The sequence below is a fragment of the Anomaloglossus baeobatrachus genome, chromosome 3 (assembly GCF_048569485.1).
Source record: "Anomaloglossus baeobatrachus isolate aAnoBae1 chromosome 3, aAnoBae1.hap1, whole genome shotgun sequence".
NCBI lineage: Eukaryota > Metazoa > Chordata > Amphibia > Anura > Aromobatidae > Anomaloglossus > Anomaloglossus baeobatrachus.
Window position 1 is genome coordinate 133,065,896 of NC_134355.1, and position 19,822 is coordinate 133,085,717.

The window sequence follows — 19,822 nt, forward strand, 5'->3', positions numbered from 1 at the left end:
GAGGATCGCATCTCAATCCTCATACTGGCTTATGGCTCTCCTGATCTGAGCGTGACAACGACATAGAAATACATGCTGACATGCTCGGGTCAGAAGAGCCGCCGACCGGCCCAGCATTGCAATACAATCCTCCGGCAGTGATACGGCCGTCTGACTGATTGCTGGCGCTGGTGCAGAGAGGGGGAGTGGGGGAAAGGGGTTAATATTAATTTTCCATTAACAGGCAGCCCAATCACTGACGCCAATAAAAGAAGACATTCCCTGAAAATAAGCCCCAGCGCATCTTTTGGAGCCTAAAATAATATAAGACCCCGTCTTATTTTCAGATAAACACAGTGTTAATAGTGAATGTGCTTATTGTTGCTGACATCATGAAAGTCTTTGGTCATTTACAATGTGCAATTATTGCTTTGCTTTGTTTCTAACACATTGTAACAATGGATAAAATACTGCACAAAAGAGAAATCTTGATATTAACTAGTTCAAGTCCAGGCCTGATCAGACAGATGCCTGTTTTTCATTTATTGTATGAAGAGCTGTAGGTTTTCTTTATTGTTTTGGATATTGAAATTGTTTTTGTATCTTTATTTCGTGATAAATGGAGTATAATTTTTTTGTCATTGTCATACTTTTTTTCTTCTTTATTTTTAAATTTTGGTTTACCTATATCAGTGGATAAATAATGGAACTGAATGTGTTTTTCACATATCTTTTTATGATCCCACAGGATCAATAAAATACATTTCTAAATTTGTTCCCATTTTCCATTACAATTATTTTTTATATATTGGACTGTTTTTTATTTTATTTTTTTATTGCATGGAAGTTGGGCTAGTAACAGTGATTTGGATTACCAGTGGCTTTTTTATTTTATTTTTTTCCTGCTCTTTTTTTTTTTTATATATAAGGTCATAAAAGATCTTAGGAGAGCATTTTAACATTTAAATATTTTTTTCTTTCTCAATCGAAATACCCCTGTAATTAGGGCTGGTATATTAGCCCCAGTTGAAGGGCAAACTGCCTCATGGCTGCATAGCAGAGCTGATTGTGTATCCTAGGACCCAGCAGCCCTTGCTGTCTCCTTACACCCAGGGATCATTGGGACCTTAGAGGAAATGCTAATGTCGCTTCCTTTACAGTACACACAGTGCCTGTTCAGTGCTGTATATACAGTCAGTAATCAGAAATGCAGAGATGGTAATACTCCGCCTCTGCCTTCTCTTAGGCTATGTGTCCATGGGAGTTTGTACCTGCGGATATATCCGCTGGTACATCCGCAGGTTTCCCGCAGCTGCTTGCCGGAATCCGCAGCTATTTTTAGCTGTGGGATTCCAGCGAAATAGCTGCGGTAAACCTGCGGACATTCATGCGGCTTACCTGCGGAAGTCCCGGTCCTATCTCCATAGTGAAGGGCTGGCGTTTCCGCAGGTAAGCCGCAGAAATAATTGACATGCAGTTATGTGCGGCTGCGGGACATCCACAACATATTCCACAGCTGCACATACCGCAGCATGGACACAGCACTCCCCATGTCCCATAGGATAACATGAGGAGTGTCTGTACATGCTGAAACCTGCGGATTTATTTGTAAAATCAAGAAAATCTGCAGATTTTCCGCAGATAAATCTGCCAGTTGAATTTCCGGTGGACACATAGCCTAAGGGAGTTTGGCTGTGTCTGACAGCCGCCTCTCCACCTTCGTGGCTCCATGATCTAATGCAGCTGCTATGCAGAGTATGATGCAGACCACCCAGACATTTGTAGCCTATAGTTTGTCCGAAAGTGAGCAAAGCACTGATTGTTGACAATGCTCCCATGGCCTGTGCTTTCCCTGACAAGTCCGAGTGATGTCTGACTACATAAAGTCTGTGATTGCTTTGCAAAAATAAATTAAAATCATTGATGTACTTTAACTATATTAAACATCAATTTGAAGTCCTGTCACAATATTGTCTCATGACTGTTCTCCTATCCCTCGCTGTGGCGGTGATGTGATGGGCAGGCTGTCAGGCACAGAGTAGTGTCGGAGAAGTAGGCTTGGTTTGGCTTAGCACAGTGCCTGACAGCCGGCCGCATTGTTCACACCCCTGACACACGGGGGCTGGTGGGGGGCTCGGAAGAAGGATTTCTCTGGATGCTTAGGAGGGTCAGGCCAAGGCAGAGATAACGCCCCCTGTCACTTTACACTCTCCATCTGTGCCACTTTTCCTCAGACGTATTTACTGTATTTATGGCCCACTGTACAGAGACTCCTGGCCCCACCTTCACATATCCGGCTTTGTTTCCCACCAGTGTAGTATAGAAATACACTAATGGGAAACGTGTGACACTTGTCTTCCAGATTAGACTGAAACTTTTGTGTTGTGCATTCAAATCACCGATCCAATCGTCATTGAACTTTATAAGTTTGCCCTGTGAATGCCTTCTTTCACATTGTTGTGGACCATTAAAGGCCCCGTTACACACAACGACGTATCTAACGATGTATCGCCGGGGTCACGGATTCCGTGACGCACATCCGGCATCAATAGCTACGTCGTTGCGTGTGACAGCAAGGAACGACCGTTAACAATGGAAAATACTCACCTTATCATCCATCGTTGACACGTCGTTCCTTTTCAAAAAATCGTTGATTGTTGAGGACGCAGGTTGTACGTCGTTCCCGAGGCAGCACACATCGCTACGTGTAACACCTCAGGAGCGACAAACTACAGCTTACCTGCGGCCGCCGGCAATGCGGAAGGAAGGAGGTGGGCGGGATGTTATGTCCCGCTCATCTCCGCCCCTCCGCTTCTATTGGGCGGCCGCTTAGTGACGCCGAACGAACCGCCCCCTTAGAAAGGAGGTGGTTCGCCGGACACAGCGATGTCGCTAGGCAGGTAAGTCCGTGTGACGGCTCCTAACGATTTTGTGCGCAACGGGCAGCGATTTGCCCGTGACGCACAAACGACGGGGGCGGGTGCTTTCACCACCGATATCGCTGCACCCTTAAAGCTATGTTCACATGTTGCGTTTTTGCGGTGGTTTTTTGGCATTTTTTTTCTTCTATTGGTTTTATGCAAATAAATACAAATAATAAGCTGTGTTTTACAGTACCAGCAAAGCCTATGAAATTCCAGAAGTCTCATGCACACACAGACACACACACGCTTTTTTTTTTCTGATTAAAATAGAACACTTCAGCTTTTTTTTTTTTTTTTTTTTTTTTTTTTTAAAGATGCAGCATGTCAATCCTTGCAGGGTTTTTGCTGCTTTTTTTAACCATTGAAAGCATTAAGGCCAGTTTCAGACGTCCGTGTTTTAGGTATGTGTGACATCCGTTTTTAACACTCATGTCACATGTACCCATGTTATTCTATTCTGTACTCACACGTCCGTGTTTTCACACGGACTGTGTGACCCCGCATGCACACACGGAGACATGTACGTTTTTTTCGCCGGTAGCACGAGTGTAACACGGATCGCACACTGATGTGATCCGTGTGACATCAGTGTGACACGTACCGGAGGAAAGACCGGTCTTTTAAATAAACAGATGTTCTATATTCACCTGTATCCAGCGCTATTTTCTTCGCTCTACTGCGTCCCGCTCCTGACCCCCGCTCATTATACTCTCTGAATATTCACTCCACTGAGGATCTGAAAGCCTGAGCATCGCGGGGGACAGGTGAGTATCCAGCAGAGTGTGTGTGCGTGTGTCTGTTCAGTGTATACATGCATGTGCGCTATGTGTGTGTATGTGCTCAATGTATCCATGTGTGTCTGCTATGTTTGTATACATATGTGTGTATATGTGCTTAGTGTATACGTGTGTTTGTGTGCGCACAGTGAGGACTTTGGACCCGGAGCATCGCGGGGACAGCATCTGGGACTCATCAGAGTTCCCAATTGACTCTGATGAACCCATGAAGTCACCGTCCGGACATACGCTGTAGCGCGCGTGTCATCAGGACAGGATGTCATCATGGTTCATTGGGGACTCCAATGACATCCTGGACGTTACTGCACACACGCTTCTTGCTAAATACTAAAGTGTTCTTGGCGGTGCTGTACTCAGCGCTGTCTTCGCGATGCTCCGGTTTCCAGCTCCTCATTGCAGTGAATAATCAATGAATATAATGAGCAGGGGTCAGTAGCAGGAGACAGCAGAGCCGAAGAAAACAGCGCTGGATACAGGTGAATATAGAAAATCTTTTTATATCAAAGACCCGTGTTTTGTCCGGTAACTGTCACACGTATGCAAACACAGATGTCACACATGTGACACACGTATGACCATAACCATGTGTGTGGCTTGTACCTGATTAAACACGGACGTCTGAAACTAGCCTAAGGCTAAGTGCCCACGCTGCGGAAAATGCGCGTATTTTGCCGCGGATTTCTCACGGAAAAGCCGCGGATTTTCCAGAAATCTGCAGCACAGCTACTCCCAGCCATTTCTATGGCATTTGGGAAATGCTGTGCCCACGCTGCGGATTTTTCCGCAGCGGAAATCGTGCGGATTTTCGTGCAGAAAAATCTGCAGCATGTCAATTATTGTTGCGGATTTCTCCGCAAGGTCCCATATACTGACCTGCCTTGATAGAGACCCGAGTCACTTTCTCCGTCCGGTGTACAGCAGCGCGGTGGATCCAGCCAGGTACAGGAAGGAAGAGGTGGGCGGGGCCTGCACGAGCTCTGGTCATGTGACAGCCGGAGCTAGTTCAGGCCCGCCCACCTCCAGCACAGTGCACCAGACGCTGACAGTGACCCGGCCGCCGAAAAGCGAGGTGCTGCATGATGGAGGTAAGTATGAGTACCCCGATCACTGCAGCACTTGTTCTGCATTGAGGATGCAGTGCCGAAGCCATGGTACTGTATCCTCAATGCAGAATACACCATATCCACAGGACATTCCACTGTATATCCGCAGCATTGAAACAGAGAAAGTTCTGTTGCGGTTTTCTGGGAGCACCTGCGGAATGTCTTGCGGATATATCCGCAGGACACTGTCCCCGTGGGCACATAGCCTAAGAGTGAAATAATGCAGCTGCGTTTTTTGCTGCTTTTGTAGTGAATGAAACTGTTTATTTAAAAATGTTCTGTAAACAAATGAGACGCAAAAATCAGCTTTTTTTCTGCCAAGAGATCAGGTTTTGCTGCAGAAAAAAAAACAAAGCAAAAACGCAACGTGTGAACAAAGCTTTAGAGTTTGGGTAGATTCATTGCCAAGAAATATAGTCTTGGCCCAAAGTGTTGCCATTTTTCCAGAAAATTCAGTATTTACCCCATGAAAATTATTCCAATTACATATTTTTTGTTATACACATGTTTATCTTCTTTGTGTCTACTAGAACAACACAAAAAACCCCATAAAGGACAAAAATGCAAATTGGACAATCTCACACAAAATGGGCCAGAGAAAATTGTTGGTACCCCCAAATTAATATTTGGTTGCACAACCTTTGGAATAAATAATTGCAAACAATTGGTTCCTATAACAATCAACAAGCTTCTTACTCCTCTTCACTGGAACTTTGGACCACTCTTTTTTTTTTACAATCTGCACCTGGTGCCTCATATGTGGGATTTAGACCTGGACTCCTTACTGCCACTTAAGAACTCTCCAGCGCTTTGTTTCCATCCATTTCTGGGGGTTCTTGAAGTATGTTTAAGGTCATTGTTCTGCTGGAAGACCCATAACCTAGGATACAAACCCAGCTTTTTGACATTGAGCACTACATTGCGCACCAAAATCCTTTGGTAACCTTCAGATTTCATGATGCCTTGCACACAATCAAGACACCCAATGCCAAAGGCAGCAAAACATCTTTGAAACTCCACCATATGTGACTGTAGGTACTGTGTTCTTTTCTTTGTAGGCCTCATTCCGTTTTTGATAAACTGTAGAATGATGTGCTTCTGTCCACAAGACACTTTCCAATTTTGGCAAACTGCAGTCTAGCTTGTTTATGTCTCTGTGTCCACAGTGAGGTCCTCCTGGGTCTCTGTGCTGACACTGATGCACCCTAAGCCTGCTGGACAGCTTAAATTTGTTTGAAACATGATTGGGGCTGCTGTTCCACTATCCCGACTATCATACGTTGTAACCTATCATCAGTTTTCTCTGCCATCCACGTACAGAGAGATTAGCTACAGTGCCATGAGTTGTAAACTTCTTGTTTATGCTGCGCACCATGGAAAAGGAACATCATGATCTCTGGAGATGGACTTGTAACTTTGAGATTGTTGATATTTTTCAACAAGTTTGGTTCTTAAGTACTCAGTTCTCTTCTCTTTCTGTTCTCCATGCTTAGTGTGGCTCACACAGGCACCCAATTAAAGATTAAGTCAACTTCTCCCCTTTTTATCTAGTTTCATGTGTGTTTTTCATATTGCCCACATCTGTTAATTGCCACAGGTGAGTTTGAACGAGCATTACATGCTTGAAACAAAGTTGTTTACTCTCAATTTTGTAAAGGTGCCAACAATTTTGTCCTGCCCATTTTAGGAGTTTTGTGTGACATTATGTCCAATCAACCTTGTATGCCCTTGTTTTTGTTTTTTTTTTTGTGGTGTTCCAATAGACAAAATGAAATAAACGTGTAACAAAATGTGTTATTGAAATCATTTTCTGGGAGAAATACTTCATGTTCTGGAAAGATTTCAATGGTGCCTACACTTTCAGCCTTAGGCGGGCTTTGCACGTTGCGACATTGCAAGCCGATGCTGCGATGTCGCACGCGATAGTCCCCGCCCCCGTCGCAGGTACGATATCTTGTGATAGCTGGCGTAGCGAAAATTATCGCTACGCCAGCTTCACATGCACTCACCTGCCCTGTGACCGTCGCTGTGGCCGGCGACCCGCCTCCTTCCTAAGGGGGCGAGTCGTGAGGCGTCATAGCGACGTCACACGGCAGGCGGCCAATAGCGGCGGAGGGGCGGAGATGTAAACATCCCGCCCACCTCCTTCCTTCCATATAGCCGGCGGCGGCAGGCAAGCTGATGTTCCTCGCTCCTGCGGCTTCATACACAGCGATGTGTGCAGCCGCAGAAGCGAGGAACTACATCGTACCTGTCGCTGCAGCATAATTATGAAAAAGTCGGAGCCTGCAACGATGATACGATAACGACGCTTTTGCGCTCATTAATCGTATCATCTAGCATTTACACACTACGATCTCGAAAGTGACGCCGGAAGTGCGTCACTTTCGATTTGACCCCACCGACATCGCATGTGCAATGTTGCAACGTGCAAAGCCGCCCTTAGGCTGGGGCCACACGGGGGACTAATGCAATCCTTGCATGACACTCGGTTCACGCTGGCAGCACAGCAGGAGCCGAGTGTCATGCGAGTGTCACTGCGACTGAGGTCCGAGTGCTGAGGAGGGGTGATCTTTCTCTTACCCCATAGACTTGAATGGGTGCGAGAGAAAGAGTCTCGTATTACTATCACAGCATGCGGCGATTGTTTTCTTGGTCCGATTGGGGCCGAGAAACTAATGGCTCATGGGTGCTGACACATAAGCTAATATTGGTCCGAGTGGACTGCGATGTTTTATCGCATTCCACTCGCTCGATTTTCATGCCGTGTGTCTTAGGCAATAACTGTATAATGTTCAAAGTGATTGGAATTGGCTATGAAATATACCCCTTGGTATCTGGAGTCAGACCTGACCTTTCTCTGTTACATGATTAGGGCTTCTACGTACTTAGATCCCACATGACCATAACGAAAGGGTGTAATCCCATAATATTTTTTCCTAAAATGTTTTTGTTTCCAGCTAGCAATAATATGGAAAGAGTATCAGAGTGAAATGTGTGTGTTTTTGTGCGGGTAGGAGGGTTTATTGGGGTCTACAGAGCTGGGTTTTGGTGCCTGTTACAGTATATTGGTTTAACATATGAAATAAATATTTGTATAGTTCCCACAAAAGATTCTTGATGTATTTGTTACTTATTTGATAAGTTTTATCTGGAGGAAAGTAGAGTAATTGTGTTTCCGGGAATGTGGAATCATTTTCCCTTTTTTTGCCATGATACCATCTGACGTGTGTGATATTTGGGTACACTGTACCGCTCTTGCCATAATTTACCGGATTAATAAAATGTAAATATTTTTTCTCTTCCCCCACAGTCACCGGGCCGCTCTCCGAACAACAGATCGCATATGTTTCCCGGGAAACGCTGCAGGTACCGGCGCTGTCACTTGTGTGATGGGTTGTGTGAGTCACCAGTAACCTTTGAGGTTTTGCTGTCCTAAGACTTCAATCCTGCAAGTACATAGTGTTTAACAGCAATGTACTGAAGGCAAATTGCATCCTGTCATTGTGTGAGGAGGCAGCGTAACCATAGATAACATCCCACCGCTCACCTCTTGTACCCTGCACTTCGTCAATTTACTTTTATAATGGTTACCAAGGACACGCGGTGAAAGCGGCAGGAGGCTTTTCTTGGTCTTGGCACTTATAAATGGTCGCGGTGGCTTCAACAAACTTTGCATAAATCAGGAATACAGTCGAATATAAGAAACTTTGTAATATATCTAATAGGATAAATCTGCTTCTTTCTCCACTTATGAGCCACTTCTTCCCATTCATCTTGATTATTGTGTTCATCATTGACTTTAAAATAAATAAATACATCAAAAGCTCTAATTTGTCCTGGTCAAAGCAACTCAGGCTGCCAGCACAGTGGGGCGTCGGGTTACAATAGTGGCAAAAAGATTTGAGGCCGAAACAAATTTTGGTTTTCACATTTGCTACTTCAGCGTCTTTAGATGTTTTAGTCGGATGTTTGTATTGTTACTAAAATACAATTCTAAGAATTTTATACACTTTTACTGACAAATTCATCTAGTTTATGGAAGGGCTCAAAATTGAGTGTTGACCCCTATTTTTCAAGTCTTCTGCCGTTCATCCTGGCAACCGGATATCGGCTTCTGGGCCACTGATGACAATCTATTCTTTTATAGTCTGTGCTTGGCCTTTGTCGCAATTTGTGTTTTTGTTTGTCCTCCTGATTTTTGAAGATTAACCACATGTTCCCATTGGAGATCTGGGGAGTTTCCTGGCCATTGGACCCAATATTTCAATGTTTTGCTCACTGAGCCACTTAGTTATCACATTTGACCTGTGACTTGGTCTCAATCATGCTGGAAAAAGTATTGTTCATCATCAAACTGCTCCAGGATCGATGGGAGAAGTTGCTCTTGTAGGATGATTAGATCCCATTCTTTATTCATGACATTGTGTAAAATTGTGAGTGACCCCACTCCTCACACAAGAATGGTCTCAGGATGCTCCACTCTTAGCATGACCCTTATTCTTCCAATGTCCCAAAAGTTCTAAAGTGGACATCATCAGAAAAAATGGATGGGACCTAAACATCTTCCAATAGCAACTTCTCCAAACTATCAAGTAACAGCGTTTCAAGATTGATGATACACCATGTAATGTAACAAGAAGACTGATGGCACATCCTACCTTTCTAATGTGAACAGGCGCAAAGTGAACATGAAACGTAGTAAGAAAAAAGAGAAAGTTGCTCTCTGCAGTGCTACGATATGTGGAACAATTAATATAGACATGCATTACTGCTATGGAAGACATGTAAAAATTGAGATACGTAGCATACAAAAAATGGCCAGTTTATATGAGCCCAACAGCTCAAGGTGACCTCTTTTTGTTGGGTCCCTGTGACGGGGTCCTTCTCCCATATCACATGATAAACAGAGCGAGAGATGGCTATACAATCCAAAGAGCATTTATTCCAAGCAAATTGAATGGTCCATAACATAATCCACAAAACAGAGGGTAATATTAGTCCAGTAACACAAATATAGTCCGGTAAGCGATAAATGTCCAGGTTTCTCTCTGAGAAGTCTCAGCTTCTCCCAGAGGTTCAATCCCTCTCACTTCAAGTTCTCTAAACAGACTGCCTGAATCTCCCAGGTAAGCAGAGAGTTTACAGTAGGCCCTCCTCCCCCCACACCCAGGGACGGAAGCGCCTCAAGAGGCTATAACCTTGCACTATAGGGGGTGATTACTTACAAACAATACAATGTACACAGAAGCAGTACAAATAATGGACAGTAAACCAAGCTTAAAATAGGAATTTGTACAGCAAGATACACCGCCCCCCCATATCCCAACATCACAGTCCCAATCAAAATACACCATTTCACAAGGCAAAAGTGATAATTGAGTAACTCAGTGAGCAAAACATTGAAATTGTGTGATAATGGCCAAGAAATCTCTCAGAGCTGTATATTTGGCCTTATTGCCTTCAACGAACTCTATGGCCATATAAAAAAAGTGGGGGTGCATAGTTCTGATAGATCGTATAACCCCAGTGAGGTTGATTACATGGATAGCATCCGTAACTGAAGGTCGGGAAGTATTTGATGCTATTATTGGGTTTCTTTAATATGCATAATGATTGAGCAAGAAAATATTGGTCACTTAGGTGTTATATTGTACTATGTCCTATTGTATATTCGTATTCTGTCTCATTTTCTTGGAATAAATATTTTCAGCCCATGGTACTCTTGTGTTACATGCTTTGTTCATGCAGCTGCATCCTGATATTCATAGCCGTGTCTCCATACCCGGGCAAGCTGTCATAGCGTTCACAGCGATGACAATGCAGCATCCTGGAGGCACCGCACCCACACACAGCCGTAGAGCCACAGTAGCACTTCTCTGCCGTTAGTGGAACAATAGGCGGCTTGTAGCAAAGTCAGGCCATTTTCGGCTTCAGAAATATTTGCATGTTGTTTTTGCATTTTCTGATGCCTATACAAACAATACAGTAACATCATTCTAAGAGAAAGTGTTCTATGAACTGGAAACCACAAGAGCTGTCATCTGAAAGGAGCCGTAATCTGTGCCAGCCAAAAAGAAAACATTCGTCTTTCCGCTCTATGATGTGGTCACAGCACTTTTACACGTCATGTCCCGAGATGGATGATGTTAAGTATTCGTTATTATATATGTAAAGAGAAGCCATCTTCAGAAAATAGCCCATTGTTTAAATCAAGTTTTGGGGTTTTTTTGTTTTTTTTTTTATAATGATTTTTGACTTTGCAGCCCCTTTCTTCCAAATGACCTTTTCACATTCTCATTAAATACATTCATACTAAATTAAGGTTAGTTTTACCATATAGTGTACTATAAAAGGTGAAAAGTCCAAGTACATTGAAATTGCAAAACAGAATTCCACATTTTTACCCTGTTTTTTGGACTTTTTTTTTACAGCATACATTGTGTGGTAAAGAAATATATCAGTATGATTTTGACACTACCCAACTTGTTCAGTTCTTTTTTTTTTTATTATTATTATTATATTGGCGGTCAAAACAAAATTGTAAATTTATAAAAAATGAAAAAAAATTTGATTCTCCATTTTTTGTTAGTTGTAATGTTTTCATTTTTCCATCGATGGAGCTGTTTGAGGGCTAATTTTTGTAAGGGGAGTCAACTTTTTACTAGAATTTTAGGATAAATATTACATTTTGATATCTTGTTAATGCATGTTTATGTGGCGGCGTGGTGACCAAATAAGCACAATTTGGCAGCATTGAATTGTTTTCTGTTTACGACTTTTACCAATCAGGTTAAATAATTTTATATTTTGGTAGATCAGACTTTTCTGGCCTTGAAGGTACCAGAGATTTTCTGTACTTATCTTAGAAAACCATGGCTTAATTCCAGGACCCAAAGTACAGGACACAAACCGCTCCTCTACTGTAACAGAATTTACAGCGGTATGAGTGGCTCAGCAGGAGATTTTCTGCACTATTTTTTCTACCCTACACTCACTTTTTTCTGCTGGATACAGTGCTTGTGAAATGCATAACCTCCTAGTGTTAATCAGCGTGACTGGTTTCTGTCAGTGCTTTATATTCATGTCTTATTTGTACCTTATTACTTAATCAATACGTCTCCACAGGTTCCTCGACTTTCCTAAAGTAGTTATTACACTTCCAACCCATGTGCATTGTGAAGCAGAGCTGTCACTGCAATTCCAAAATCCTACCTCAAGCTTATACGTCCTCATTCCTGCTTTCATACCAAGGAAACTGATTATGTTACAGCTTCTAGAAAGGCTAATTTGAACTGTTCCTTTTTGCACACAAACTATGTGTGAAAAGGTCATTACAGGGTCATTATTAAATATGTTAAAAAGAAGATGGCCCAATACCAACCCTTGTGTTACCCACTGTTAACTGTGAAAAAAAAGTCTGAGTGTGTTCCATTAATAACCACTCTGTGTCATATCATTGAGCCAGTTCTTAACCCAGTTAAACATTCCCATTATTCTCATTATCATGGCACTGTATCAAACGCCTTTGAAAAATCCATATAGACAGCATCCACTGCATTTCACTGGTCCAGTATGGAACTTACCTCCATATAGAAGCTGATCAGATTAGTTTGACCAATCTCTCATAAACCCATGTTGATACTGGGTCATGAGATTATTTTTCTTGAGATACTCCAGGATAGCATCTCTTAGGACACCCTCAAGGATTTTAGCCTCAGTAGACTGTAAACTTATCAGCTCATAATTTCCAGGCTCAGATTCTCTCCCCTTTTTGATTATATATTATTGGAGCCACATTTGCAATGCGCTAATCCTGTGGTATAGACCCTGTTATTATGGACTCTGAAAATGAAAAATAATTGTCTGTCTATCACTGTACTTAATATTTACAGTATTCGGGGGTGTATGCCATCCAGGCCTGGGCATTTATCTAATTTAGTGATCTTGAGGTGGTGCTGTACTTTCTGCTGGGTTAAGCATGGGACATTTAATGGGGAATTTATGGTCTCCCTGATTACCGTATTTTTCGGACTATAAGACACACCGGACCATAAGACGCACCCTGGTTTTAGAGGAGGAAAATAAAATTTTAAGCAAACAACGTGGTCATGACACACTATTATGGGTCGAGGATCTGCTGCTGACACTATTATGGGGGTAATGTCCCCAAATTCTCTACTAAGGTACCCCATCCTATCCTGGTAATGATCCTCCTGCCTTGTATGTGATCCCTATCCTTGTATATATGTACCCCATCCTGGTATACATTCCCATCCTGCTATATACCGCCATCATGGTGTAGCCCCCATCCTGCTACATAGCGCCATCTTGGTATATGCCCTTATCCTGCTATATACTGCCATCCTGCTATATACCCCATCCTGCTATATACTGCCATCCTGCTATATACCGCCATCTTGGTATATGCCCTCATCCTGCTATATACCCCCATCCTGCTATATACTGCCATCCTGGAATATGCTGCCATCTTGCTATATACCGCCATCCTGCTATATACTACCATCCTGCTATATACTGCCATCCTGGTATAACCCCCATCCTGCTATATACCGCCATCCTGGTATATGCCCTCATCCTGCTATATACTGCCATCCTGGAATAATAATAATTTATTCATGTATATAGCGCTATTAATTCCATAGCGCTTTACATACATTGGGAACACTGTCCCCATTGGGGCTTACAATCTAAATTCCCTACCTGTATGTCTTTGGAGTGTGGGAGGAAACCAGAGCACCCAGAGGAAACCCACGCAAATACGGGGAGAACATACAAACTCCTTGCAGATGGTGTCCTTGGTGGGAATTGAACCCAGGACCTCAGCGCTGCAAGACTGCAGTGCTAACCACTGAGCCACCGTGCCGCCCAGGAATATGCCCCCATCCTGCTATATACCCCCATCCATCCTGATATATACCCCCCATCCATCCTGCTATATAACCCCATCCATCCTGCTATATACCCCCATGGCCTGTATCCTGTAGCACACAAAAAAATAAACGTTTATGCTCACATTTCCTCGCTCCATGCAGCATCGCTCCTCCTCCTGTTAGTGCCGGCAGCAGCGCCGCTAACCTGTGTGGAGCCGTCACCATTGTCTGCAGCATCGCAATCTTCTCCTGTCTGCCTGTCAGCTGACCTGTGTGGAGACTAGCGGTGCGCACAGCGATGACGTCATCGCTGTGCTCACCGCTCTCTGCACACAGATCAGCTGGCCGGCACAGACAGAAGGAGATTGCGATGCTGCAGGGGAACGGTGACGGGTGAGTATACTGATTCACTGCACCCCGCACTGATGATGATGCGCGGGGAGCAGTGAATATAGCCGCACATGATCACTCAACGCTGTAGTTGCCAGGGGTGATCACGCGGGCCGGCTGTTAATTATGCGCGCACCCCCCGCCCATCATCCCGCCCCACCTGTCAGCGCCGGCTTCAGCGCTGAGAGAGGATAGGCGGGAGGATGGGGATGCATATGAAATGAGCGGGCCCACGTGGTCACGGCAGGCGCTGCTACAGCCTGCTCATGCCCCCGATGACCCACTCCACCTCAGCACCCTCATTCCCCGCAGCCACATTCAGACTAGAAGATGCACCCCCCACTTTCCCTCAACATTTTGGGGGGAAAAAAGTGCGTCTTATAGTCCAAAAAATACGGTATGTCATCTGTCATGGGATCTTCTTGTATAAATACTGTAGAGAAATAGGCGTTTAGTAGATTAGCCTTTCCTTCATCCTCTTCCATTATTTCACCCAGACTATTTTTTACGGGTCCTACACTATAATTTGTGAGTTTTGTATTATTTTTACTTTCTCCATCTCAATCTTTCCTGCCTTGATTTGCTTTTTACACAATTTATTTAATTTTCTATAAGTATTTAATGCCTCCTCACTGCCCGCTTACTTTAATTTTCTAAACGCTTTCTTTCTGTAATTTATTGCATTGCATTATTATTCTGATCGGTTACTATAAATACATAATAAAATTACGGATTTATAATTAAGCGTGTACGTATATGCACACTATGCACACAGTGCATTTCCGTGATTGATCTTCTCAACTGAGAAGCTCTCATTACTTGAAATACAACTGGCACAAAAATGGGGCCAATAAAGAAGTTAAACTCTACTTGTAAACCCTTTTTTAATAGTCCAAATGTGGGTCAAAAATAATAATAAAAAAACTACCGGACCCTCTTTTATCTTGCGGTGGTTTAAAAGGGAGCCTCAGGGAACATGGTTTCTTCCATTCTGATCAAAGATGATCATTAATCACCTGACGCCTTCTGCTGGTAGTTGAAGAGCGGGTCTTGTAAGAGGTTGGGTGGGGAAGGTTTGAGAACGCTTGCACCAGAGCCCATTAGCCCAATGCAACTGCAGGTAGCCATTTGGTTCCCAAAGCAGATGATGGGGCTACTGAAAGCCCCCTTTTGCTGCCATCTTGGTTTTCCTATAAGGGCCAGTCAAAAGAGAACTTCAGTTTAACTATAAACTGCAATAATGACAAAAAAAAATTCTAAAAATGACCATTTTTTTTTTTACGTTTATCTTGTCCCCCTAAGCCCCCCATTTACTTCTACTTTTTCCGGATTCAAAAATTAAGTAGAAAAAAAATATAATCACAATAGAAAATTCTGATTTATTGAAATATAGAAGTATTTAAACTGTGTGATTTAAACTCCGAAAAGAAAAAAAGAAATCTAAATGTCAAATGTGCGGTTCTTTAAACACTGCACATCCCAATAAAAAGGTTCAAAACGCCATCTGTACCCAAAGCGTATCGGTGAAAATGTCAGCTTGGCAGGCAAAAAAAAGTAAAAAAGTAAGTCAAAGGTTAAGGATCTCTAAAAATGGCAACAATTTTTTCTTTTTTTTTTTTTAAAAGGAAATTCTGAATTTTATTTAACCGCTAGAATAGAATTGAAAGTTCAGTATCACTGTTATTGTACTGATCTGAAGCATTGAACAGCCAGGTCACTTCTGAATGCTATAAAAATGATGGCCACATTTTTTGTTTCTGTCATGCAGTGTTCAGCATTGCACTCGTTGGGTGTCATGGTGGCGTCGGACTCAGTTCACACTGCAGAGTTTGACAAATTGCTTGTGATCACTTAGTTGCACAGCCTCTCATGGATATAGGCTGATTCTGGTTTCACTGCTCTCCAGTACAGCAGGAGTTAGTCCATGCTGGCTTGTGATCATTTGCTGGGAGCTCAGGATGCTGATCACCACTAGCTACCTTCACCCTTTATAGGGATCTGGATTCTGGGGCTGAGTGCCAGATATAGCTTTGCTTCCTCGGTTCCTGTGGTTATCCGTTGTATGGTGATCTTCAAGTTGCGGTTCTGCATGGTATGTGAGTTCTGCAGGTGTGTATTTATTTCCTACCACTTTTTGTGTTACTCCCCAGTTCACATACTGTCCCTCCTTTTTTGTTTGAATGCAGTGTGCACAAGTTTTCGTTAACTCGGCCCACTTCCTTGATTGGGGAACGTAGTATTAGGGCTTGGACAGGAGACGGGGCCATGTTGGAAGCTCGAACCTGGCTATCATCAAGTCTACCTTGGAGATTAGGGAAAGCTCAGCGGCCCCAGTGTTAAGGCTGCTTTACACACATCGACATCGCTAGCGATGTCGCTGCCGATCACACCTGCCCCCGTCGTTTGTGCGTGACGGGCAAATTGCTGCCCGTGGCGCACAATATCGTTAGTCCCCGTCACACATACTTACCTGCCTAGTGAAGTGGCTGTGGCCGGCGAACTGCCTCTTTTCTCAGGGGGCAGTTCCTGCGACGTCACACGGCAGGCGGCCAATAGAAGTGGAGGGGCGGAGAGCAGCCAAAGGAAAGACACGCCCACCTCGTTGCCGGAGGACGTAGGTACGGTGTTGTTCGTCGTTCCTGGGGTGTCACACGTAGTGATGTCCATGATGAACAACGATATTATGAAAATGAACGACGTGTCAACGATCAACGATTAGGTGAGTATTTTTGATCGTTAACACACTCGCTCGTAGGTGTCACACGCAACAACTTCGCTAACGAGGCCGGATGTGCATCACGAATTCCGTGACCCCAAAGGACATCTTGTTAGCGATGTCATTGCATGTAAATGGACCTTTAAGGTCAGTCTAGGAGCCCCTATTCCATCTGTAGTACCTCCGTGATATTTTTCACTATTTCAACCCATTTGGGCTTTTTGTTTTTTCATTTTCCAGTAAATGATGTGACAAAATGAATGCTGTCCATCCCTCCTGCAAAAGAAAGGAGTAATTTGGGAGAAATGTGGTAAAATAAATATAAACAAAAAAGGGGTTAAATGAATATTTTACTATTTTCTTTCTTTAAATAGCGCTATTTGCAGCTACATTCCTTTATTTTGATGCATTTTGAAAATAAATATTTGCAACGGTGGTCCGTTCCTTCAATGAAAAATAAACCTACACTTTAGACAATATTCCCTGCCTCTTACTGTTTTACATTACAGTCCGTTTAGATCCCGGCGTTCTGTGATAATCTAGTACACAACTGCGTGTGAATCTTGACATCTCGCCGTACTGAGCGCTGTGCTGGCAGCCGAGCGTGACTGATGATCTGCTGTTTTCAGCATTACCCCGCTTACCCTCCTCTGAAATATTGATATAAGGTTTTCTGCAGTAAAGGATAATTTCACCGCAATAGCTTTTGCAACCTGTTTTATATGTGCACTCATATATTGACTTTGGAAATTAGAAAATCATGCGTTTATGTTTCTTTCAGGGGCTATATTATCTGCACAATAAAGGAAAGATGCACAGGGACATAAAGGTAAGAAACATGTCAGTATTTCACAAGTAATGTCATTCTGAAAAATCTTTTGTAGCTGCAGTACCAGGGAATGGCCACTCTGCCTTGTACGGCGCTGTGCTGTGTACCCTTCAGTAGCGGGAGCAGATAACAGCTGATCGGTGGGTTTGGCGGGTGTCGGACCCCCACCCATCTGATATTTTTTCCAAAAATAAGCCCTAGCTTGATTTTTTAGGAATTTTTGGAGTAGGCTTTAAATATAAGCGCTACTCCAAAAATAAACCCTAGTTAGTCACTGCTTTTAGATTTATAATACAGAATTGTGTTTTGAACATCCTCTTGAGCTGGATTTTTTCTTTAATTCTGAGTGTTTGGGATCTTGACTCATTAAACATTTTTGCCTGGTATTTTAAAGGATTTGTATTGTAAAACATAATGTAGAATGTGTACAGGTTTGGAGCTACTTCCCAGTAACACTCAGTTCACATCAGCATAGGTGCTGCTTAGTGTGGTTTTGATCACAATGAAATAATCCGCAGTAGATGATCATTAGAGGACTACTTGGCCCCCTGCCAGGTAGTCCAGCATATTCTTGAGCTCTGCATAAACCCTCCCCCACCACTAATTTGAAGTTTTCTATGTACACTGTATATGGGCAGAAAGCTGCCAATCAGTGGTATGGGTGGTGTTATAGAGCTCCATGTTCAAATAGCTGTTAGATCTGCAGCAGAGAAAACATTGATTTTATCAAAATGACAGCAAACAGCTCAGTAAGTGACACATCGTTGGAATAAGGGTCTCTGTCTCCACATTATCTGCTCTCAGATAATGTAGAGAAAACCTGGTGACAGATTCCCTTTAAACATAAGTTTAATGTGCTTGGGGGTCTTAAAGGCATTTTAACATAAAACCCTCTTAAAACTTAACATTTAATATTGATATTAAAAAGTACAATACCACACTATGTGATCAAAGTGATATAGTTCACAGGAGAGAGACGGAAATATATCCCTACAATGTCCGCTCCCTCCTGAGTACTACCTAACCGTGGAGGTTGGCACCCTAAAGATACATGAGAAACATGGGGGAAATCCACACCAGCTTTCCTTCTGTGTCATGGAAGTTGTCAAGCCCAATCCAAGAGGGGGTGATTTTGATAGGTGTATATTGCAGAAAGAGAGCGAATGGACCTTTAGACTGGACTCCCTAACTCCTAAGGGGATTAATGAGCAGATATCCTATACGTGTTTCTTGTAACAGGGTGATACTATAAGGGGTCCTAAGATGGAAAGTTTGGCGGTAGCTGTCTGGTGTAGGACAGCATTTATTAGTTTCTTATTTAAGTATCAAATCGGGGGTCCTCCATGACCCAGAGTGTATTAGGGAGGTATCTGTATATTGTAATACCCCTAAATAAAATACTCCACAGGAGGCCCGTTTAGGATTATTCTCCTCAACCACCCCTCCCCCTCCCCCGGCCTGGGATCGGTTGGAATGTTACTCCTTTCTAATACATCTATAAGATGGGTTATGAGTAATTTTGGCACTTCCTTTATACACCACTATACATTACCTTGTTAATACTCATGCTTTGAGATCGGTTAAATAATCTGTATACTGATAGCTATATTACAGGAGTGTCATAGGCATGCGTTCCACTGTGGAACGCGGAAGTAATGAGGGTATCATGTTGATTTGTCCCTTTGACATGCGCCATGGATCTACCCGGCCTGGGGGAGGAGTTGGTTGCGCTGTGCTTGTATGCGATTTGCGATCCGCCCCCTGGAGCGTGCGCATAGACGCGGCCCTACAGGTTATGGGGGGGCGGGTTGCACGTGCGTTCCATCTTGGAATGCGGAAGTGAGCATGGGCACCGCCAGTGCATCCACACACCACAGTGGTGGTTATGCCTATGTGCGTTTAGGTCTCCACCCCCTGGAGCGCGCGCATTGACGCGGCCCCACGTGTATGGGGGCGGTGCACGCGTGCGTTCCACTGTGGAACGCGGAAGTGAGCACGGGCACCATTGCCAGAACATGTGGAGGAGTGGGAACGGGCCTTTCTCGGACAATAATTAAGGTGACGCTCTTGTTCATTGGTCAGTACCTGGCTTGGAGGACCCCTGAGGGGTTATAAGGTTGTTTGATCACCTGGTGGCCCCTTAGCATCATGTGAATCTGGCAGCACGGTTACTGCCACAGGTTTATCATA

The 19,822-nt window shown here is 43.5% G+C and overlaps 1 protein-coding gene across 5 annotated transcripts in view; it reads left to right on the forward strand.

Moving 5' to 3' along the window:
- The window catches only part of MAP4K3 (mitogen-activated protein kinase kinase kinase kinase 3), a 345,207-nt gene that overhangs the window by 169,419 nt on the left and 155,966 nt on the right, over positions 1 to 19,822 (forward strand). For all 5 annotated transcript variants that reach the window (XM_075339445.1, XM_075339446.1, XM_075339447.1 and 2 more), the window contains exons 5-6: positions 8,117 to 8,172; positions 17,585 to 17,632. In XM_075339445.1, the coding sequence (XP_075195560.1) occupies positions 8,117 to 8,172; positions 17,585 to 17,632 (104 nt within the window). The remainder of the gene's footprint in view (positions 1 to 8,116; positions 8,173 to 17,584; positions 17,633 to 19,822) is intronic.